Here is a 24,226-nt window from a genome sequence, read left to right as displayed (position 1 = left end):
AAATAAGAGCGAGGCCTTTTTTTTCCCCCCCCTTTTTTTCTTTTCTTTCTTTCTCTCTCCCCCGCTCCTCCCCTCCTTCCCCCTCCCCGCTCCATGAGAAAGCTAGCAGTTTTCTTTATTCTACTCCCTTATAATTGACAGGGAGTTTAACTTATAGTTAGTACGCGCAGGGGCTCTGCTTTGTCCAATCACCTCCACAGATTTCGGGAGGGGGGCGGGCCCTGCAACACCACCTCTTTGCTTGCGAAGGGGGCGGGCCTCCGTGGCTCCTTTGCACAGCGGCACTGTGGCTGCCTGGCAGTCCATCGAACCAATGGAAATAAAAGAGGCGATTTGAATGGCCCAATCCCGGGCGGGAAGAGGCGGGGTCTCGGCCCTGTATAAAAGGAGCGGCCAGGGGCGGAGTGGGGTAGAGGGTGCATTTTTTGTGTGTGTGGGTGTGTATGTGTGTGTCTGTGAGTGTGTTCAGTTGGACCTTGTCCGAGAGCCGAGCTGCTTTTCGTCTGTTCGCCCGTCCGACCACCCCCAACACGGTCCGGCTCCGGCTTCGCCATGACCACCACCACCACCTTCAAGGGCGTCGACCCCAATGGCAGAAATAGCTCTCGGTAAGCGGAGAAAGGAGAGGAGGAGGATCCTCGGTCTGGGGGAGGGGAGGGGGCGGAGGTCCGAGGCTCGGACCCCCGGTCCCCGGAGCCCGGCCCGCTTGGCTCTGCCGGAGGGTGTGGGTGGAGCGGTGGGATGCGTCGCGTGGCCGCCGGCTCTGGCATTTGGCCGGGGTCCCGTCCCCCCTGCTTCTCGGGGCCTCCTGAGTGGGTCCCCTCCCTGGGGATGGAGAAGGGGGAGCGAGCGCAGGCTCCTTTGTGTGAGGGGCCGAGCCGGCGCCGGCCGCCCCACCCGGCTCACCTGTCGGGACGTGGACGCCGGGGCGCGAGGTCCCCACCCCCTGCCCCAGCCGGTGCCGGCCCGGGCTTTGTAAATGGGGGCGGTGGCTTTCTTGGGGAGGCGGTGGGGGGGATGCTTGAGGACCCCCCCCAGCCACACATGCACACACACTCACATTCAAGCTCAGCCGTGCTCCCATCCTGGGTCCCTGTTTGTCATGGTCTGCCGTAGCCCGGACTTGTGCCTCTTCCCTTGCCCCTCGCCCCCCACCTCCAATGCGGAGCTCAGGTCCCCTGCATCCATCCCCTCCTCCTCCTCCGCTGCGGGGAAGGGTGTTCTAGTGTCTGGGTGTAACCCACTCTCTCCTCGCAGGACTGGATTGGAGAGGCTGGAGAAAGTAAGTAACCTTCCCTGTGACAAAGGAAGGCTCTCCACCCCACCCACTCCCTCCGCTGTCCAAGCCCACCTGAGAACCAGGGGCCCTAGAGACCCTCTCTGTGGTCCCCCCTTTTGGACATCACCCTTTTATTCCTTCCCCTCCCTGCTTTTCTCCTTTAACATTTCTCTAGGGACTTTATCCTCTCGTTCCCCCGTTGCAGTAGCTTCGTGCACTTGGGTGGGGCTGGAGGCACATCCATTGTCTCTTCTGTGGCTTTTCCACCTGGGAAGAGGCTCCTCTGCAGGCTGGGAGGCAGAGTTATCCACTCTTCTTTAACTCAACCTGGTGGTTTTGGGGGAAGTGGAGGTTTATCGTGTCCTGGCAGAAACCCTTTAGGCCCTTAACTTCCTGGAAAGGTTGGTTGGATGCTAGCTTTCTTTAAGGTGTCTACATTGTTTAAGCTAATCGGGTACTGTGGCTTTAAATGTGTTCCAGCCAGCTTGAAAGGAGCATGCTCCTCCTGGGTTGGAGGAGGCTTAGATTTCTACTTTGCTTGAATATGTCTCAATTCTCCCGTTGATCACACCACCACTACTGTCTTGGCAAGTGGCTGGTATTGGGGTCCTAGGAAAATGTTACATAGGGAGCCATTTTGTGGGGCAAAGGAGGCAGAGGCATGACAACAGTATTTCATAGGGGAGATGGGAGAGGGGTTAGAGTACTTGAACAAAAAAGCAAGCTGAGACACAGGAGTCTTTTGAATCTTTTTGGACAGCATCTGGAAATCACATTGTTGGTATCACTTTTTGCATTCACCCGAAATAAATGTTTATTTTACAGTATAAATCAGATATCATCTTGCTAGCCTTCTCAGTGGGTGGTGGAGAGGTGGAGGGAGGGAAAGAATTCGGCACTCAATTTAAAAAAAATATTAAAAATAAATATAAAATCAGGATGGACAAGGTTTTTTTGTTTGTTTTTAAGCATCTAATTCCAGTGGTTTATTGGGGAAAGGTGAGCAACATTTATTAGGTGAAACTAAGAAAGTAACTTGCTTGCTGCTTGCCTTCTCATCTTTGAGCTAGAATGTAATTAAAATACAAATTAAGTTTTTGAAAGGGTAGTTAGTTTTAGGAAGGAAACCAAGCCTTGGTTTTATATTTCCTTGGAAGTGTCTCCTGCTATTTCATCAACTTTCTTCTTAGCTGCCTGAAATGGTTAGAATGAGATTGCAAAATTTGGAATTTTCAGGTCACCTTTTGGAATTGATGATATAGTACATATATCACACAGAAGCTCACAAATACTTTTATTTTTCTTTGCAAAACACTTAAGATGCTGAGTTTTATTGAAGGTTTTTATTGTCTAATTAGCATTAATTTGCCATGGAGATTATGACTTCCATAATGCATCATGGTCTTGTATTATTGTGCTTCACTTTCACTGTCTTCATTCTGTTTCCTGTATTTCCAGAACTTTTGTCTCATCTTTGCCAGATTTGCACAACATCAAGGGTTCTTAAATCTAGGGCCTGGAAAGTTTTTTTTTTTAATAACTTTCAGTATAATTTATTTACTTTGTAATCTTATGTATTTTATATATTTCCATTATTCTGAGAAGGGATCTGTAAGGCTTTACCAGCTGCCAAAAGGGAGGGGTCCTTGACACACACAATTTTAAGAACCCCTGCTCTACATAACTGTTTGGCTTGAGGTTTTTTCCTCCCTGCCCTTGGTAAAAGTAAACTGATTATGAAATTTAAAGAGATAAGATTGAAGAGTTTTTCCTCAGAAAAGGCATTCTACTACAGATAAATGGGCTTAGTATTAATACTTCCTTAAATGTCTGATCCTGAATTAGTCATATCCAAGGAGAGAATATGCTCTACATTTTAAGCAGAAGTTATTTGAACCTTTGTTGAGGGACTTTTCCTACTTGCTGCTGTAAATGTCATCAACAACAGCTTACTCTGTTGTGGGAGGCCACGTTGTTGGCAGTTGTAAAAGGAACACAGACCTTTAGGGTGGGACAAAGCTTTTGTTTTTTTTTTTAAACTGTTGCTAGACTTTAAAAAAAAAAGATAGTAAAACTCCTCAGTGTCTCAATTCTGAGTACATTTATCTACAAATAGTTTACTGTGCCTTCCTTCTTAATTAAAAGAAGCTTTCCAAGCCTGAGAATGAAGTGGTGGATTGAGGCTAATTGAGGAGAATAATTTGAGTCGTTTAGCTGATAACATCATAGATTTAGAGCTAGAAGAGATCTTAGAAGCTATTTAGCCCAACCTCATTTTGCATATGAGAAAACTGAGGCTGAGGTCCTTTTATTCCAAATCTAGTGCCCTTTCATATATGGGTACAGATGGCATCTTAAAATTTAGTGCTTTTATGGCTTACAAAGTGCTTTCCTTAATCAACTCTGTCCAAGTATTATCCCCATTTTATTAATGAGGAAACTGACGCCATTGTGACTTGTCCATAGCTCACACAGTTGAGAGTATGGTGTATGTACAGTAGATAAAGTGCTGGACTTGGAGTCTGCTACAGTTAAGCTCAAATATCCCAGCTGATAATGTGAAGCTGGAAGAATCCCTTTTATAATCAACAAGCGTGTATTAAATGCCTTCTGTGTGTCCAGTACTGGAGGTATAGAGAAAAATATGAAATAGTCCTGGCCTCAAAGAGCTTGGAGAATATATCTATCTACATGGAGATATAGAAATAGATATACACACACACACATGCATACATGTAAAATAAGTACAAGGTAATTTGTAGGGACAAAGACACTAGCTCCTAGGAGGCATCAGAAGACACATTCTGAAGATGGCAACTGGGGTGATTGAAGCTAAGGATTCTAGGAGGTAAAAGGTGAGGAAGGAGTATATTCCAGGCATGGTAGGGGTGGGTACAGTCTGGGCCAGAGCTTGGATACAGAATAGGCAATGCTTTATGTGAAGAAATAGCAAGAAGGCCAGTTTGGCTGGAAGAGGATGTTCGGGAAGGGCAACAATGTATTATGCCTAATAGAGGACTTTGTATTTGACCCTGGGGGTAATAGGTAGCCATTGGAATTCATTGAGCTGGGAAGTGACATGATTAGGCTTGTGCTTTAGGAAAATTATTTTGGCAGTTTTATGGAACATGGATTGGAAGGAGGAGAGTGTTGAGTCAGGGAGACCATTTAGGAGGTTACAGCAGTAGTCGAAATGAGAGGTCATGAGTGCATAGGCAAACAGACTAGTGATTTTGTGATTAGTACAGGACAGTTTCTAGATGTTGAGGTAGAACTGACAAAACTTAGTAAGTGGGGTATGTGGAGTGAGATGGAGTTAGGGGTTAGGGTGGTGAACCTGAGTTACTGGAAGGAGGAGGATACCCTTGATAGAAATAGGGAGGTTTGCATGAGGCTTGGGGAGAAGACTGAAGTAAAGGACTTGGGGATGTTGGCTAGGGTTTTTGAGATGGAGAATTAGATAGAAGAGGGAGTTTATGGTGATTGGCTCCTTTTGGTAAAGTGTGAAGGAAGACTTCTTCATTTTGAAGGTAGGGGTATGGGGGAAGGGTTGCATTGGGAGGCTTGAGAAGAGCTATGGAATAGCTGCTAGTGAGGGAGGAGAAGGGGCAGCACTTGTGAGCTCTAAAAAATCAATTAAAGGAGGAGTAAAGGGGCTTCCTAATTTGGACCAAGGAAATAAGTTGAGCAGTTAAGGCTCTTCTTTCAGAAACCAAAATGGGGAACAAATACCTCTAGATGGTAGGATATGCTAGGCAAGGGTTCTTAAACTTTTTCTACCAGTGACCCCTTCAGCACTTCTTAAACTGGGCTAGAGCAATGGATAATAGGGCAGCACCGGAAAGGAATTTAATGCTGTAAATTTGGACACAACTAAGTAATAGGAGATCATGTATGGAATTTACCTTAACTGTGCAGGATCTTGCATCCCCAAATTTCTTCTGTTTATATATTTGAATTGTGTGTTGGACAGAGTGGGAGAAATGGGGGGAGGTTAGCTTCTTACCCATTAGTAATGAGGGGACCATTTTGTTTACAACTTCTTACAACCGGGAAAATGATTTAAGTTAAATTTTGTTAATTTAATCTTTATATCAATCATTTGTGGTAGTGAGAGAAACCCTTCCCTTCTACCCCACCCCCCAAAAAAGTAACATTAGGCCAAGACAATCTGGTACAGCAACTACATCTAACACTGTACCCAACACTCTGTCCTAGTAGTTAAGTCACTGCCTCTGTTGTGAGGATAGGAAGTTGTTTCTTTTGCTCCCAGGGACCTTTCAATGTCTTTTAGTGATCAGGTCTTCATTTATATTACTATAGACAGTCATATAACTTTCTTTTGGTTCTGCTTGTTTCTTTGCATTTGTTCACACTTTTTTCCATGTTTCACTGAATTCATTATTTCTTACTGCACGATGGAATTTTATTTCATTCACATGCCATTTTTTTCCTAGCCATTCCCCAGTTGATGGGCACACTTAATCTGTTTCCACTTTTTTTGCTAGGACAAAATATTGAGCCTAAAATTTAAGATAATATATCTTTCCCAGGGTCACAAAGAGTCAGACATGGCTGAACCGACTGATCAGCAGCAACAAAGAAGACAGCAGGGTTCTAGGCGGAATCCTGGATTCTAAGCATACTCATGATGCTGCAGAATAATTCTTCGCTTTTGAGCTACATGTGTTTGCCTTGGCACCTAGTTGCTAATTTTCATGAGAAGTCATAGGCAAGATTAATATTATGTATACGCTTCTTAGGTGATGCTGAGATTGAAAATATTGCCTTATTTTCTACCACAATCTGTGCTTTGATAACTGGTGGAAACTCATTAATATTATAGATGGACCACTTTGGAGGTTAAAATCTATTCCATTCTAAAATCCATTCTTGTAAATTAAGAAATTGGTAGTACAAGCTTATTTGCAAATGTACTCTCCTATGTCTGAGTGGTTTTAGTTTTCTTTAGAAACTTTAGTGTTTGTTTACCAAAACTTCCAACAGAGCTTCCATTTGTGATGTAATGTTATTATTCAGAAGTGAGTTTGAACTGAGTTCAGTTTTCCTTCATGGTCCTATCTGCATTTGTTCCTTGGAAAATTTTTTTAAGCCTGGATTTTATTTTGTTATGTTTTTTAATAATTTTAAGACTGTTAGGCTATTGATGAAGCTTTGTTCCTTTATTCTTAGGGTGTTACGTCCTCCAGGTGGTGGATCTAATTTTACTTTGGGCTTTGATGAGCCTACAGAACAACCAGTGAGAAAGAATAAAATGGCATCTAATATTTTTGGAACATCTGAAGAAAATCAGCCTTCTTGGGCCAAGTCAGCAGGTATTCCTCACTTGCATCGACTCAGCTTACCTTTCAAAAGTGATATACTCCCCAATTAAACAGTCTCAGCTGTGTAGTGTTCACGAGGAAAACGTTAAACCTTAGTCCACTCAATAATAAAATAAGAAATTTTAATTCTTTAAGTCATTACATTCTTGGATTCTAAGCCTTACTCTTATTTTTAGGGGCTCAGTCAAGTAGGGATAATTCTGAACCATCTGGACTCCAAAGAAGAAACTCTTCTGAAGCCGGTTCTGGAGATATTTTAGGTCCAAAGGTTAGTTGCCATATTGTGAAGCAAAAAGAATGTTTAGAGATTAATAAAGAGCTATAGCTAACAGCTATACAATGCATTAAGATTTATAAATTGCTTTACAATATCTTACCCCCAACAGCTTCATATGACACTACTTCTATGGAAAATCAAGGCCCTCGGGCTTACAGGCTGAGCTCTGAGTTTTAACATGTACTCATACTTCTCTCAAACCAAGAATTGCTTTTGTTCTCTTGTACTTGTCGATAGTGCTTTGGAGCCATAGACTATCAACTCACTCACTTTACAGATGAGGAAATTGAGGTCTAGAAAAGTTATAACTTGACCAGAAACTCACAGTAGAGTAACAAAATCGGAGCTAGAAACTAGGTTTCTAAGATGCGTTCTTCAGATCTGGTGGCTACCATTTTACGTGGAATTGGAGGAAAGCTAGTTTAATATTTTGGCATATTATTCATAATTGTCTAGTTCGGGTTTACTAGACCTATATCAAAGATAAGATGTAGGGGCAGCTAGGTGGTGCAGTGGATAGAGCTCCAGCCTTGGAATCAGGAGGACCTGAGTTCAAATGTGACCTCAGACACTTGACACTTACTAGCTGTGTGACCCTGGGCAAGTCACTTAACCTCCAGTTGCCTCACAAATAAATTTAAAAAAACGTGAAAAAGAAAAAAAGATACAATGTGCATGTTTGTTCTAGCTGAACAATGATGTACATGACAGGAAACACTTCAAAAAACTGAATCTCTATTCCTTTACTAAAAATTGTCAAAAGTGCTTATATTATTGTTGAGGAAGTTGAATCTGGAGGGCTTCCTCAATGGACTAGATCAATCAACAAGCATTTATTTAGATAACTTCTGAGGTCCCCTTCAATTCTAAATCTACGCTCCTGTAATTCTCAGGGGATTTGGAATTGATATCCTGGATTGGTATAAGTGGGTTTCACATTCTGATTAGAGTCCAAGGTTTAAAACAACAACAACAAAAAGAAACACAACAAAATTGACCAACCCACAACTGACCGTGAGCCACACTGTTAACTTGATATTAAGATCGTTCATAGAATTATTTCTTTCACTTTCAGTTTGGTGCTGTTCATTGGCTAAAAGGTAGAAGTTATTTGTCACACAGATGTACACAGTCATAATGTCTTAGGCTGCAAAAATAAAAGAATTTTTAAGAAGGTAAAAGGGAATATATGTAACTCAGACCACCTCAGACAAAGATTAGGACTGAACAAGTTAAAAAAACTTTTGACATACCTTGATTTTTCTTTATTGTGCTTCATTTTGTCTCCTGTGCAAATATAAATTTGTTAGGAGATATTAAAGATAAAAGTCTCAAAATAGGAATTGCCTCTTGAGTTGATTTGTGGATTTCATGATGCAGTTTTTAACAAGAACTAAAATACCAATATCTTTAGCATTCTGGCTAGCTTTCTTTTATGGCAAAACTCCGTTGGATATTAGATCAAAAAGATTTTTGTCGCCACTGTCTCTATCAAGCAGCCTCCAAGCAAAACAGAACTTGTAAGCCTCTGGCTACCGGGTTCACATGTTGTATCTGTGTTGTCAAGTGTTGGGTACAAAATCTTATTTTTCTTTTCCTCTCTTTCCCTTTGTAGGGAGAAGGTGATGTTCATGGTGAGTACTACTAGTTGGTTTCTGCTCTGTATATGGTGTTTTAACAAATATAAGGAGTATTGTTTTAGACCAGGTTATTCTGGAGAAGATGAGGGTGGTAGAATAAATGAATATGTTGGGCATGAAACTGGATCCTGCTGTAATTGTTAAGGTGAGTTAAATGTATTCTACAGAGAATGGAGAAGAAAAACACTAGGGACTGACTCAATCTATTTCTTAAGCACCTACTGTGGACCAGGAACTGTGTTGAGCTTTGAAAGTATTATACCTCGACTTATCATATCTTAATCAGCAATGAGATGCCTTCTCTGGGTAAATTTTTGGCATTTGTGGTTTCAAAAGGTAGCAACAGACACCACAAAGGCAAACAAACAAAAAACCCAACAGCCTCCCTTCCAAATCCACAAATCCTGAAATTGAGATTACCTTTGTCTTTGTCATGCTCAATGAGTGTGTTCCTGTAGATAACTATGGGTAAGTCTGGCTTCTCAAGTTTGGTAAACAATCTTTTAAGGCATAGTGTGTATAGGACTTCTGTGATTATTCAGTAAAAGAGAATTTTACTTACTATTTCATGAATTCTGACTTTTATATATTGGGTTCCAGGTATGTAAATTGAAAGCTAATTTGACAAATGTCAAATCTCTGGTTGTAATGAAAGGGATTCAAATATCAATCAGTATTGATAATTTTAAAAATAACTCATCTGTAAGAATGCAGCAGTCTCGGAGTCTGATCCTCTTAGTCACTGCTATATATTTCTTACTTTGACACTGAAACTTCTGGAGAACAAAATAGTCATCCACTCAAGCGCAATTTCTTTAGTAAAGAATTGTCAGTTCTTTAAGTTTGAGTACTATTTGAACTCCCTGAAACTATTCTTAGAAATCAGAGCTCAGTCGTTTATTGGTCCAAGTTGTCCTTTTGGTGACTGATTGTTTAGTGGTCTTGACTAAGTAAAAATAATAGACTGCTGTAATTATAATGGCATTTAAGTGTCTAGTGAATGCTGTATGTAGGCACTCCAGTCCTCATTCAGGACCAATATAGTGGTATCCCTCCTTTGGCTGCAGAAGGACAAGTACTGAACTAAATGATGTAAAATCTAGCCTCTTAGGTATTATCTTTGAATGTAAAGAAGTGGTAGAAAAACATTTCTCTTGCTTTAGATCAGACTTATGTTTCTTTTGATAAGCCAGCTTGCCCCTTCTATATCGTTTTGTGGTAGTTTTTGCTATAAAAACATGCTAGTATATGATAATTCGTATGATATTGTCCATGTGGGCCTGTTATAGATGAGGTTATTATAACTCTCTGGTGATTGTAGTAACTGAAGTTCCTTACAAAGAATCCTAAATTGATCAATATTAACTGAAATCCCTGCTATGGTAGAAGTGTATCATAGGGAAGCTCTAATGGTAATATGGTTTTTTGTATCAATTATAATTATTTACATATTAAGACCCATTCAAGTAATATATTTCTCTTGGTTAGCATATTTTTGGCATAGTACTTTAAACTCTTAATACGCTGGCTTAGCTAATCTGGCACCCTCCACTATCATCATAATCATAGGTGACGTTTATATCACATTTAAGGTTTACAGAGTATGACTAACTGGTGATCCTTCTTAGCTAGAGAGCATGAAATAATCTGTGATTGTATTTACTAAGAAGTGTTTTAGTTATGAAAGCCCTGTTACATTCCTCACCAGTCCAGCTTTATTTTCCCCCTAGTTTGCTATTCTTCCCCATCTGCTCACCCCTTGTAGGTAAATTATATGTGGGACTACATGGCAAGTTAGTTTTTTTCTCTATGCTCATATGGAATGAACTACCTAAACATTCTGAGTCCCTGTCTACTAATATTTCTATATTTTCCATTTACACCGAGATGCATGTTCAATTCTGCCTGTGAAAATATCTCTTATGCTATCTGAACTTTGGAAGTCAAATTGTTAGCACCATTTTCTTTTCAGAAATTTTCCTTTATTACAAGCTACTTTAATCATTCTTCTCCCTATACTCTCTTCCATCCTATGCCTCATTTAAAAAAAAATTGTCTTGAAGAGATTTTGGTTGAACATGAAAAAAGTGACTCATAAGGTTTAAAGTAGTAGTCTCTATCCGTGGTCTCTTTAAGAGAACATGTATTTGTCTCTCTTGAGTGATTTAGACACTGCTTTGGCCTCCAAACAGAACAGATGGTTGAGTTTCTTCTAGATCTAGGATTCAGTGGCCCTTATAATCTCCTCTCAACCCTTCTTTCTCCCACCCCTCCCCCTAGGTCTTTATATACATTTATTATTAGTGTGCTAGAGAAGAGAGGGTAAGTAGAATTTCCAGTTGGATAAATAAATACTTAGATCCCAAGGACTGTTCCTTTATATATATAAATCTTATGTGGGACATTGGTTCTATCTTTTTAAAGACCATGTTCTTCTTTTGATATAAAACAGACATAAGACTTGGGGGAAGAAATAAGTGGTGCATTCCAAAACTGACCTAAGGAAGTGAAAGCTGCCATTGTAGAGCTGTAGATTGATTCACTGTGCTTCAGATGTATTCATTAACTGTGCAATCCAAACAAACAATGAAGTACTGAACATGAACCAATTAATTCAGACTTTCAGAAGTTCTTTATAGTACTGAGTGGGTAGGCAATGTCAGATCAACTTGGGTTATGTCTTGAACTGGTAAGCTGGCTTAGCCTAAAATCATGACTCTTTAAAACATATACTAAATTCAGCACATAAATTTCAAAAACTTTCCCATTTTGCTTTCCCTCTGAACTGTCTTCTGATAATTTGTAAAAAATGCTTCCTCAATGCTCTTCTTTCTTTTTTGGCATTGCTATTCCTAGACCTACCCTCAAATAAAAAAAATTATCAGTTTCCCCACTCCTGACACATACACTTTGTGTATGTTACCTTGTGTAACAAGATAACAGTCATACAAAACAAAGCCACATATTTGCTACGTCCTCGTGCCTCGTTCTTCACCTTGGGCCCTCTCAGGTTTCTCCGAATCTTTATAGTAACACATCGTAATTTGTTCAGTTAATCCCTAATTGATGGGCACTCAGTTTCTAATTCTTTATTATAAGAAATTAAGCTATGAATTTTCTTTACACATGTGTCCTTTGGTATAAGCCTAGATGTGGTATCTAGCACAAGGTCACAGGATATGTACATTTTAGCGACATTTTGGGGTATAGTTCCAAAATTGCTTTCTGGAATGGCTGAACCACTTCACACTTCACCAGCAGTGCAACTGCACCCTTATTTTCTCTCGGCCCCTTCAACATTTGTCATGTTCTTTTTTTCTTTGTCATCCTTGTCCATCTGATAGGGATGAGGTGGAATCTTAGACTGGCAGAACTCAGGTTTAAATCTTATACCTTTCAATACAAATGGCTATGTAACCTAGAGATAAAAGGCTGCATCACAAATTAGAGAATGGAAGGAGATGCCTCTTATAACTATAAGAATATATACAATTATAAGAATGAGGGGCCAGCTACTTGGCGCAGTAGATAGAGCACCGGCCCTGGACTCAGGAAGACCTGAGTTCAAATCCAGTCTCAGACATACAACAGTCACTAGCTGTGTCACCCTGGGCAAGTCACTTAACCCCAGTTGCCTCACCAAAAAAAAAAAAAATGAGCCTCTTTGAGAGGATTCAAAGGAGAGAAAGTGGACAGTTTCGATTGCTTAGAATTGAAAAGCCTTTATATAATCAAAAGCAGTACAGATAGAAGGGAAAGTTAACTTGGGAAAAAGAAAACTTGGTAGCAAATTTCTCTGATAAAGGTCTGATATCCAAGATATATAAAGGAAGTGATACAAATATATTTAAGAACAAAAGCCATTCCCTAGTAGATAGATGGTCAAAAAGTGTGAGCAGGCAGTTCTGAGAAGAAAAGCAAGCTATCAACAACCACATAAAAATGCTTCAAGCCACAAATAAGTGAAATGCAAAGGGAAAGGACGGGTGTGTAAAAATAAGAGCAGCTCTATTTGTTGTAGTCAAGAGCTGGAAATCACATTGGTAATTCCTTCACCCCTCCCTCCCTATCAGCTGGGAAATAGCTGCATAAATTATGGTATATGAATAAAAAGACTGATTCAAGAGAAAATGTATACAATAATAACGTTGTGAAGGAAAATAGTTGTGAAAGACGTAAGGTTTCTGATCAGTGCAAAGACCAGTCATGACCCCCCAGAACTCTGATGATTAGTTGTGTTTCCCACCTCTTGGCAGAGAGAGGTGGTAGATTAGAGATGAAGACTTAGATGTACATTTTCAGACAGGGCCAAACTTTGAAATTGTGGTTTGTAACTGTTTATTTGTTGGAAGGGTGGGGTTTTTAGGGGGAGAATGGGGGTGGAATAGAAAATTAGTGATAGCAATAGTAAGTCAGAACCATCAGTGAGACATTTAAAAAACACACAGAAAAGAGCCTACAGTAGGGGACACAGCCCAGAAGGTAGTGTTGGAACTACTCTATTAAATTTGAAATAGAATAGAAAAAAATTAGCTTTTCATAGTGGTGACTTCATTTGCATAGCAGTCTCTTTTCCTTTATCCTTTTGATAAGTAAATGTTCATGTCTTATGTTGGTCAAGTTTATAATAAAATTGAATAAAAAATATAAAATGGGAAAAGCTGCATCTATATATAATTAGTGCAATAACAAGACACTGACTTGCTGATTTTAACAAATGTGTGTATTTTTGCCGTGGGCCTAGTCTAGAGCAGCAGTGTTGGAAAGCTTCTAATGAGATTGTCACTTGACCTAGGTAATATGAGAATTTCATATTTGTTGGATTATTAATTACTTTTATGGAGTATTCCCTGAATTCAGAATATTGAATACAAGTCACTGAGATTCTATCATGTTTCTGGAAGGCATAGAATGGTTTTCATTTTGGGAAAGTCTTTTTCCCTTTGGCTTTCTTGTATTTAAAAAATTTAAAACCAAGGTTGTAGAGAAGATTTTTGTAAACATTTAATTTCACGGCTTGTTTAATCATCGAAAAACCTGAAATATTAATATGTGAAATTTCAGTTGAATTGTCCCCTCTTATTAGAGGTTCTTTTGTGGAATGGGATTTCAAGTGACTATCATTTTGCTTTTCTCATTCCAGGATTTTGAAACTCCTAAGTCTTAATTACATGGAAATGCTATATTATTTTATTTTTTTTGTGAGGCAGTCAGGGTTAAGTGACTTGCCAGGGTCACATGGCTAGTGTAAAGTGTATGAGGCTAGATTTGAACTGAGGTCCTCCTGAATCCGGGGCCAGTGCTCTATCTACCGTGCCACCTAGCTGCCACAAAATGCTGTTTTATTTAAAAAAATTTTTTTCCAACTACATGTAAAAATAATTTTTGTCATTTGTTTTTTAAATTTTTTGAGTTCCAGATTCTCTCCTTTCCTCCCTACCCTACCTCCTCTTTGAGAAGCCAAGCAATATGATGTAGGTTATACGTGTGCAGCCAGGTAAAACATTTCCATATTAGTCATGTTATAAAAGAAAATAGATACCCCTCCCCCCAAAAAAAACAAACAAACCCAAACAAGCCAAGAAAAATAAAGTTTAAAAAAAAAGTATGCTTCCATCTGCATTCAGATTCCGTCAGTTGTTTCTTTGGAGGTGGATGGTATTTTTCATCATAAATTCTTTGGAATTGCCGTGGGTCTTTGTACTGCTGAGAATAGCTAAGTTGGGGTGGGGAACCTTCAGACTTGAAGCTACATGTGGCTCTCTAGGTCCTCAAGTGTGGCCCTTGACTGAATCCATACTTCACAAAACAAATCAATTTGGATTCAGTCAAAGGGCCACACTTGAGGGCTTAGAGAGCCACATGTGGCCACAGGTTCCCCCACAGTTATTTTATGATATTGCTGTTACTATAGACAATATTTTGGTTTTGCTCACTTCACTTTGTATCAGTTCATGTAAGTATTCCAAATTTTTCTGAAACCATCCTGCACATCATTTCTTCTAGTACGATAATATTCCCTCACAATCTTATACTACAACTTGTTCAGCTGTTCCCTAATTGATGAGCACCTCATCAGTTTCCAGTTCTTTGCCATCACAAAAAGAGCTGCTATAAATATTTTTGTACGTATAGATCCTTTTCCTTTTTTTTTGGGGGGGGGGATCACTTTGGAATACAGACCTAGTAGTGGTATTGTTAGGTCAAACGGGTATGCGCAGTTTTATAACTCTTTTGGTGTAGTTCCAAATTGTTCTCTAGAATGGTAGGTTCAGTTCACAACATTGACAAGAGTGCATTAGTGTCCCAATTTACCCACATCCCCTCCAACATTTGTCATATTCCTTTTCTGTCATATTAGCCAATCTGATAGGTGTGAGGTAGTACCTCAGAGTGGTTTTAATTTGCATTTTTCTAAATCAATAGTGATTTAGAGTACTATTTTATTTTATTTTGGCTAGGCAATGGGGTTAAGTGACTTGCCCAGGGTGACACAGCTAATAAGTGTCCAGTGTCTGAGGCCAGATTTGGACTCGGGTCCTCCTGTCTCCAGGGCCAGTGCTCTATCCATTGTGCCAACTAGCTGCCTCTATTTTATTTTTTAATAGGAGTGTGTTTTAATGTCCAATTTCTTGAATAGAGTTTATAGGGAATCCAGTTTTCCTCCATTGATAAGACTGTAGAGGTAAGTTTTTATTAGATACTCTTTTCAAGGCAATATTGTTAAGTAAATAAATACTCTTTTACCAGATAATTTAAATATAAACTAAATGTATACTTTTTACTATGAGTTTGCTGACTAAATTAAAGCATTAATCCTGATCATAAGTGACATAGTACTAAAAAAGCTTTTAACAGACTTGATAGTTTGGGGCTCTTTTCTGTGCCCTTTGGTGTGGAGCAGGACTATAGATCCTCCTGGTCCTGACATTCACCAAGAAGCAGGGTGACTTTAGAGAAAATACTCAGCTGCCCTGCTCCTGATTTACTATCTCCATAAAATGAGGATGACTAGAAACCATGCTGTAACTACTTAACTTATTTTATTTGACTAAGTTTTATCGGACTTCTGTGTGTATGTTTTTTAAAGGTGTGTTTCTACTGAAACAGAGAAAAACTTGTATTGATGAGTTTGCTTCCATATTTCATACCTTGCAGTGATGTTTTTTTGCAGGAAAATTTGTCCACAATTTTGGGAGGGACTTCACCCAGAAAGTCTTAGACCTATATCATATCTTTAAGACTTTTTATTTTTTTCGGGGTTGTCTTGATTTGTAGCATGAGCTGAATTAACCTGTTTTTACTTTATAATTTGTTTCATGCAACAATGAGTTGCTAGAGTTAGTATCTTTCAAAATCACTTAGGGTGTGAAAGTAAAGTATGTATGATTAAACAGTGCAATCAGCCTTTGTTGGAATGAAAAATTAAAAAGCGTGTTGTATACTATAGTAACTTCGAACACTTCCAAATTCATTTAGCTATTTTTAAGAAAGCAGAACACCCCAACAAAGATCATCCTTTTATGCAGAAATGAGGTTTTGGGGTTTTTTTAGACCATTTTTCTCCATGTATAGTTCAGTGCATTTCTGTCACAGGAGATTGTTTCTTTGAGAACAGCTGCTAATTGGGAGTTAACTCTACCACCTATGTAACTTTCTGATCTTAAGCAAAGGTCTAAACTTGGAAAACATTGATTCCAAAGGACTCACGTTATAAAATAGAAAGGCTAGTAGAAATGGAGTTTTTATTGTCTAACATGGGGGAGGCCTTGAGGCCACATGTGGCCCTCTGGGTTCTCAAGTGTTGCCCTTTGACTGAATCCAAACTTCACACAACAAATCCCCTTAATAAAAGGATTTGTTGGGGGCAGCTAGGTGGCACAGTGACTAGAGCTCTGGCCTTGGAGTCAGAAGGATCTGAGTTCAAATCCAGCCTCAGACACTTACCACTTACCAGCTGTGTGACTTTGGGCAAGTCACTTAACCCTGATCGCCTCACCAAAAAAGCAAAAAAAAAAAATTAGATAAATAAAAATAAAAGGATTTGTTCTGTGAAATATGAACTCAGTCAAAGGTTCTCACTTGAGGACCTAGAAGGTTCCCCATCCGTGGTCTAACACTTATGCAACCAAAGTGATATTTCTTCAAGGGGACAAAAAAGGGAGGTCTGGGAAGTAGAAAAGGGAAGGTTCTCTAATTTGATTTTTTTTATCATGCTAGAAAATGTGGAAGCAGACTTCCAAGTTGACCTGGGACAGAATGAAGAGAAATCTGTGCCTGCTGCACCTGTCCCCAGCCCAGTTGCATCAGCACCAGCACCATCCAGAAGAAATCCACCTGGTGGCAAGTCCAGCTTAGTCCTTGGTTAAATATGACTTTTTTTTTCCTCCCCTCCATGCTTGTGAACTGCACAACTTGAGCCTGACTGTACATCTCTTTAAATTGTCTTTCATTAAAAAAGCACTTTATGTACTACTGCCTTTTTTTTTTTTAAAGAACAAGTAATCCCCCATTTGTCCAGGTCTGCAGGCCATGGCATGAGTGTTCTCTATAGTAGATTGCTGAGGGAACACTTTATGAAGCTTAGTGATGTGTTTTCAAGAACAAAAACTCAGTTCTAAATGTGTTAGAGTTTTTTGTACCTAGGTGGTTTTTTAAACTCCATTGTTGATCAACCTTACTGATCAATTGAGGCTCAGTAAACTCATGTAAACAGTCTGAAGGTACCGTTCTTCTCAGGCCCCTGAAACACAAAGTTGACTTGATCCAAGGCTGTCTCTTTGGTTTCAATCTAATTTATCCTGTAAATGTCCTTTGCTACAAGCATCCACACTCTACTGTGCCATACAAACCTGTAAAGAGCCCTGGGCCTCATATGCCTTGCTGACTGGAAAACAGAGAAACTGTCTTTAGATTTTGAACATAGGAATTATACCAGGTGTAAAATTGATGTCTGACAAGCTGAGCCTAAGACTGAGGAAGGAGTTGAGTGTCCAATTGAATTTAACTGGATTCAGAAACAGTAGAGCAAGGGGAGTGAATCATACAGAAAGGAGTATTCATCAAGGAATACCTGCAGGGGTATTTTTCCTACAAAATGACTCAGTGCTGTGTGCATGATCATGCTGGTGCTTGACCATGAAGTGAAAGTCTCATCTTTAAAATGTGTTGTAATTTCATTAATCTGGGCTGTTTAAAGTAAACAACAGAGAAGTTTTGAAGTGTTGTGTCCTGTGTTTGTTTTTTTTGGTGGGGGGAGGAGAGGTAGATTTTTACTCTTCCGTGTGTTTTGGTTTTTTTCCTTGAACCTGAATTGTTCATTTCTTCAGTTATTTTCACAATTTACACTTGGGTTTGCCTCCTTGATTTTAACTTTTTTAAGCTCAAGAAATGGCAGAATTAATCAGCAAAACTAAGTAGAATCCTTCAGGGGGAAAAATGGACATTCAGTGAAATAGTTTCAAGCATTCTTGATGAAAAAACCAGAGCTGAATAGAAAATTTGACTTGGAAATACAAAACTCAAGTGAAACAGGAAGAGGTAAACAGAAAAGAGAAATCATAAGAGACCTATTAATGTTGAACTGTGTTTACATTCCTGCATGGAAAGATGATATTTGTGACTCATGAGACCTTTGTCAGTATTAGGGTAGTTGGAGGGAAAAAATTATATTTGTGGTGTGTGTGTGTGTGTGTGTGTGTGTGTATATGATAGATAAATAGTGGGCATAGGGTGACTTGAAGATGAAGGGGTGATATCTGGAGAATAAAATTAAGGGGTGAAAGGATTATACTAGGAGAAGGAGAGAGGGAGAAGTAGAATAGGGTAAATTCTCTCACATAAAACAGACAAAAGGCTTTTACAGTGGAGGAGGAATGGGGGAAGGTGAGGGAATGAGTGAATCTTATTCTCATCGGATTTGGCTTAAGGAGGGAATAACATACACACTCAATTGGGTATGGAAATCTATATTACCCCACAGGAAAATAGGGAGAGAAAGGGGCAAGAGAGCAGGAGGATGATAGAGGGGAGGGCAGATTGGGGAGGGGGTAATCAGAAGCAAACACTTCTAAGGAGGGCCAGGGTCAAAAGAGAGAATAGAATAAATGGGTGGGGGGGGTCGAGAATAGGATTAAGGGAAATATACTTAGTTTTTCACAACATGACTACTGCGGAAGTGTTTTTCATGACTGCACATGTATAACCTGTATCTAGTTGTTTGCCTTTTCAATGAGGGTGGGTGGGGAGGGAGGAAGGGAGAAAATTTGGAATCCAAAGTTTTTAAAATAAATGTTTTTAAAAAATTGTTTTCATATGCAACTGGGAAATAAGATGTACAGGCTGTGTGCTATAGAAATCTGTCCTGCCCTACAGGAAGATTGAAGGGGAAGGGAGGGGATAAGAGAAGGTGGGCAGAGATAGAAGGGAGGGCAGATTAGGGGAAGGGGTATTCAGAATGCATGCCTTCTTGGGGTGGGGACAGGGATGAGATGGGGAGAAAATTTGGAACTCAATCTTGTAGAAGTGAATGTTGAAAACTAAAAATAAATAAATTAATTTTTAAAAATTGGAACAGAAAAAAATGGCTGAGTTAAACATTTCCTGTCTGCAGAAGTGAGGCAATGGAATAGTACAGAGAATACCTGGCTAGTGGAATCCAGTGGCATCCAATGCTTCCTCCCTGAAACATTTTTATCAGACTTGCTGGACAAACACTCTCTTGGTATCAGTGTGCCATGCTGATGACTACATCTGAAGGCCAGAAAGTAGAGAAACAAAAGACTTGGGCCATTCAAAGGTTGGATCTCATTGATCACTGAATGACAGAAGGTGACCAGAATTAAGGTCTAATAAAATTTTGTCTGTAGTTTAGAAACTGACTGGTCTTAATTTGGTCCACAAAACTAACATTAAGAAAGAAAGCTTGTGATGGGGCAACAGTGGATAGAGCTCTGGCCTTGGAGTCAGGAGGACCTGAGTTCAAATGTGGCCTCAGACACTTGATACTTACTAGTTGTGTGACCCTAATCAAGTCACTTAACCCTGATTGCCTCAAAAAAAAAATTTTGGTTTAAAGGAAGAAAGCTTGAAAGAGAGAGAGAGAAGAGAAGAGGGAGACTATGCTATTAGCATCAGGTGGATTAGGTTTTGAAGCGGATAGAGTGCCAGACCTGGAGTCAGGAAGACCTGAGCTCAAATCCAGCTTCAGACACTAGCTATGTGATGCTGGTCAAATCATATGACCCTTTTTGCCTCAGTTTCCTCATCTGTAAAATGAGCTGGAGAAGGCAGCGACTCCACTCCACTGTCTTTGCCAGGAAGACCCTAAATGGGGTCCCGAAGAGTTGGACACAGCAGAACAACTACATAACGAATAACCACTGTTGGAAGTTTTTATAGGGCTTGGAGGCAGCCGGATAAGCCACCCAGATTTTATTTTAGCACAAGGAACGATCTTCAGGAGTTTAGGACCTAGGCTTAGTCTTGGCTCCAGGGTTCTTGCCTTGCCTGAAGAATGCTTATTTGGAAGAATGTCTCATCAAGTACTGCTGACCACATTTCCTTTCTTGCAGCCACTGCAAAACATTTTATTTGCTAGACAATGTGAAACTAGAATTTTCACCTTCTTTTGTATCCACCTTTAACCAAATCAGGCTGTCATACTTGTTGGCTTACATTTTAAGAAATTGATTATAGATTTTTTTTTTTGCTTTTTGGTGAGGCAGTCTGGGGTTAAGTGACTTGCACAGGGTCATACAGCTAATAAGTGTCAAGTGTCTGAGGTCGAATTTGAACTCAGGTCCTCCTGACGTCAGGGCTGGTGTTCTATACGCTGCCCCACCTAGCTGCCACCTAGATTAATTCTTAAACGTGTAAAATATGTGATGTGTCTGATCCTAAGAATGACTTTGCTGAAAAAAGTTGCACCAAGGGTCCCCCTTCCCACCTCTGTCCACCCAAGCTCTAAGGGAAGGGCTAATTTCCATGAAGACTTAAAGAGCATTACAGTCTAGTTAACTCCCTTTGCTTGCTTTACCTTTGGCCCCTGCCTCCTACTTAGGAGCATAGAGAGTTGGAAGACTCCTCAGAGACCATCTAGTCCAGCCCCTCACTTTTTAAAAACTTCCAATTTATTTTCAGGTCAATCAAGTAATATTTATTAACTAGCAACTATGTTCTAGGCACTGTACTAAGTGCAGGGGGTATAAAAGATGGCAAGACAGTACCTGCTCTCAAAGAGTTTACAATCTACTGGGGGAGACAATAAGCAAACAGTTAAAAAGCACACTACATATAGGAAGAATAGGAAATAATTAACAGAGGGAAGGCACTAGAATTAAGAAAGGTTGCAGAAGGCTTCCTGTAGAAGATGGGGATTTTATGTAGGATTTAAAGGAAGCCAAGAAGGTCAGTAATTGGAGGAGAGAGCATTCCAGGAATGGAGGAGAATCAGAGAAAATGCCCAGAGGTGAGAGAGGCCAGTGTCACTGCGTTAAAGAGTTCTGCATTCTCTCCCTCTCTCACTCATCGAGAAGGCAAGAAAAACAAAACCCATTACATGTATGCCTAATCATGTAAAACATTTCCCACATTAGTCATGTTTCCCCCCCCAAAAAAAAACCCCAGTATATTTCATTTTGCACTCAAGTCCCTCTACTCCCAGTCTGGAGGCTGACGTCATGAGCCCTTTGGAATGGTGGTTGGTCATTATTTTACAGATGAGGAAACAGGTCCAGCGGCTGTCAGACATGGGGTCCTCACTCCCTATCCTCGCCTGCGTTCTTACCACTGTACCACGACATCCTTACGGAAGAGACGATTTTCTTAATCCCCTGCTTACAGAAAAGGAAGGTGGCTTTTCCAAGATGGGCCTGGTGCAGTGCATATGCCATGTAGGGGGCTGGAGAGGGATCCTGGACCTTTTTGTTGTTGGGTTTTGTCCAACTCTTCATGACTCCATTTGGGATTTTTTTGGCAGAGATACTGGAGCGGTTTGCCATTTCCTTCTCCAAGTCGTTTTACAGATGAGGAAACTGAAGCAAACAGGGTTTAAGTGACTTGCCCAGGGTCACACAGCTAGTAAGTGTCTGAGGCCAGATTTGAACTCTTCCTGACTCCAGGCCCGTTGCTCTCTCCAATGAGCCACCTAGTTGGACCTTTAAAGCAGATTAATTGCCACTTTCCCTGGGGCTCCCCAAATTAGAAGGTGCTCTGCCGCGTGGTCTGATGGGGATGCCCTGATGAGGTTTGTCCTGCTAATTAGCCTCTCATTGGTTGCTGGTCCCCAGGTGGGAGCGCTCGGGGGAGTGGAGCCAGGCCCCGCCCCTCCTCCTGTCCCTGCGGCTGCGGAGCTGCGCCGCTGCTGTTCCGGTTTCGGGATCTCCCGGGCTATGGAGCCAAGAAGACCACATGCGTTGAGGGTGCTGGTGGACATGGACGGTGTGTTGGCCGACTTTGAGGGCGGCCTGCTGCGAAGCTTTCGTCTCCGCTTCCCCCAGGAGCCCTACGTGGCCCTGGAGGAGCGGAGAGGCTTCTCGGCCCGGGACCAGTACGCAGCCCTTCGGCCCGACCTCGCGGTAAGGGAAACCCTGCCGGGCTCATACCACCTCCCTACCTCCCCTAGGTAGGATGGCCCGGGCTGAGCCCCGACCACTAAGGAGTCAGCGCTTCCAAACCTGCACCTTCCCCTCCTTTGGCCCTGACCTCAGCGGATCTTTCGGAAACTCTGGGGCAGGCCAGTCGCCCCACTAAGCGTTCCTTTAGCAGGATGACCTCCCTGGAGAGAGGGCCACAGACTGGGTGTGGAGGCGAGCTGGAACATTGTGTCTTTCAGGAGAAAGTGGCAAGTATTTATGAAACACCAGGGTTTTTCCTAGAGCTGGAGCCCATCCCTGGAGCCTTGGAAGCCTTGCAAGAAATGAAATGCATGAAGGAGTAAGGAAGTGTGTGGGGAGGTAGAGGGAGGGAGCAAGGGAGAGGAACTATTGAGACTGAACCAATTCATGGGGCCTCAGTTTCTCAAAAGGGTCTGTTTGTTTTGCAGTACTGAAGTCTTCATTTGCACAAGTCCACTGCAGAAGTACAATTACTGCGCTAGTGAGAAGGTCAGACTTTGTTGGGTTAACATGTTTTAGAATTTAGAGACTCTCATAATGGGTAGATGAATCTAGTTTTCTAAACCCTGAATTAAAAATTAAAAAAAAAAACCCAACACCAAACATCTTCCTCTAAGAAACCCAGAAAATACCAAGCATATGGCTATCTTGGGTAGGGAGGAATGGGTAGGAGGATAGGGGTGAAAGAAGGGGATTATTCACTGTATGGATATATAAGGACAAAGCTTTTCCAGCGAGGCTACTGGCCAGTTTTCTCTCACAATTTAGCAAAACTACCAAGTTACCTATTCCACTCCCTTGACACCCCAGCTCACTGGAAGAAAGTCAAAGCTTGAGTGTCAGAACATGGCTGACCATCCTACTCCTCTCCATTACAACAGTACCACTGGGTGGACAAGTACCTAGGTCCTGAGTTTGTCGACCGAATGATTCTGACCAGGGATAAGACAATAGTGTCTGGGGACCTGCTCATTGATGACAAGGATACTATTCAAGGTTAGGACATGTTCCTTAGAATTTTTAAGATACAGGTTTACCTGCCAGCACCAGAGAGGGAACTTTTTGTTGGCTGTTGTTAAAATACTGTATAACTCCAGTTGCTTTCTTGTGCCCTGCCCCAGGCCACGAGGAGAATCCAAGCTGGGAGCACATCTTGTTTACTTGTTGCCACAATCAACACCTGGACCCACTCCCCTCCAAAAGAAGGCTTAATTCCTGGAGTGACAACTGGAGAGCCATCTTAGATAGTAAGCGGAAAGCAAGACTAGGACAGGACTGAAAGGCATCTGCAGTAGGGACAAATGGAGCTCTGTAAGCCACATCAGCCCATCTAGGGAAGAGTGACTTCAAACGAGAGAGGGAAGTACAGGGGAGGAAAGCTGAAATAGGCCACGGAACAGATGTGTAGTCCAGGGGTAACCTCCCCAGCACAGACCCAACCATCAAATACCTCCAGAAATAACTGTACCACCATATCACAGTAACAACCTGGGACTGTGGGTCACACATTGTCAATAAAAAATTTTGACTCTGAAGCCTGCTGTGTCTATTTGGAATGGTGAAGGGGGGCAGAAGGCCTAATAGTTATCTTCCCATACATTAACCTATTCATTCTCTTAAGTGCTGTCTTTACTCTATGGTCCCTCCTTTTTACTTTTCCCCAATACCCGCCCCCCCACACACACACATGCACACTTTCATCAGCCTCCTTTTGGCCTCCTGAAAGCCTCCCGCAGGTGAAAGTACAGAAGGGAAACAAAACCTCTCACCACCCTTCATTGAGTGTGGTGGGAGATCTGGTTATGGAATATTACACATACTGTCAGATGCAGTTGAGGTGTTGGTTGGTTTTGCCAATTTTTTTATGGTTCCTTGAGTTCAGGGGAGTTGGGAAGGATGCATTCTGAAATGAATGTGATGTAAAAACCTAGACTGCAGCTAGGTGGCTCAATGGATAGAGTGCCTGACCTGAAGTCAGAAAGACTCATCTTCCTGAGTTCAAATCTGGCCTCAGACACTAGCTGTGGGACCCTGGGCAAGTCACATAACCCTGTTTGCCTCAGTTTCCT

At 41.1% G+C, this 24,226-nt stretch overlaps 2 protein-coding genes across 3 annotated transcripts; both read left to right on the top strand.

Annotated features, from left to right (window-relative positions):
- The first annotated feature begins 394 nt into the window (after window positions 1–394).
- Window positions 395–17,762, top strand: JPT1 (Jupiter microtubule associated homolog 1). The gene is made up of 5 exons (XM_021002536.2): window positions 395–608; window positions 6,473–6,615; window positions 6,801–6,892; window positions 8,517–8,535; window positions 16,762–17,762. The coding sequence occupies exons 1-5, from the start codon at window positions 553–555 to the stop codon at window positions 16,908–16,910; spliced, it is 459 nt and encodes a 152-aa protein (XP_020858195.1). The 5' UTR covers window positions 395–552; the 3' UTR covers window positions 16,911–17,762.
- Window positions 17,763–21,767: 4,005 nt separating this feature from the next.
- NT5C (5', 3'-nucleotidase, cytosolic) lies at window positions 21,768–23,692 on the top strand. 2 transcript variants are annotated; one of them, XM_021002681.1, is made up of 5 exons: window positions 21,768–22,118; window positions 22,376–22,476; window positions 22,586–22,646; window positions 23,039–23,153; window positions 23,279–23,692. In XM_021002681.1, exons 1-5 carry the CDS (start codon window positions 21,783–21,785, stop codon window positions 23,434–23,436), a joined length of 771 nt encoding a protein of 256 aa, XP_020858340.1. In that variant the 5' UTR covers window positions 21,768–21,782; the 3' UTR covers window positions 23,437–23,692. The 2 variants fall into 2 exon arrangements, with proteins under 2 accessions (XP_020858340.1, XP_020858341.1); XM_021002682.1 differs by lacking the exon at window positions 23,039–23,153.
- Window positions 23,693–24,226: the final 534 nt, after the last annotated feature.

This window comes from Phascolarctos cinereus, unplaced genomic scaffold, assembly GCF_003287225.1.
Source record: "Phascolarctos cinereus isolate Bilbo 61053 unplaced genomic scaffold, phaCin_HiC Scaffold_5;HRSCAF=322, whole genome shotgun sequence".
Lineage (NCBI taxonomy): Eukaryota > Metazoa > Chordata > Mammalia > Diprotodontia > Phascolarctidae > Phascolarctos > Phascolarctos cinereus.
Note: the sequence above shows the minus strand (reverse complement) of the source record. Positions and strands in the feature narration are given on the sequence as shown.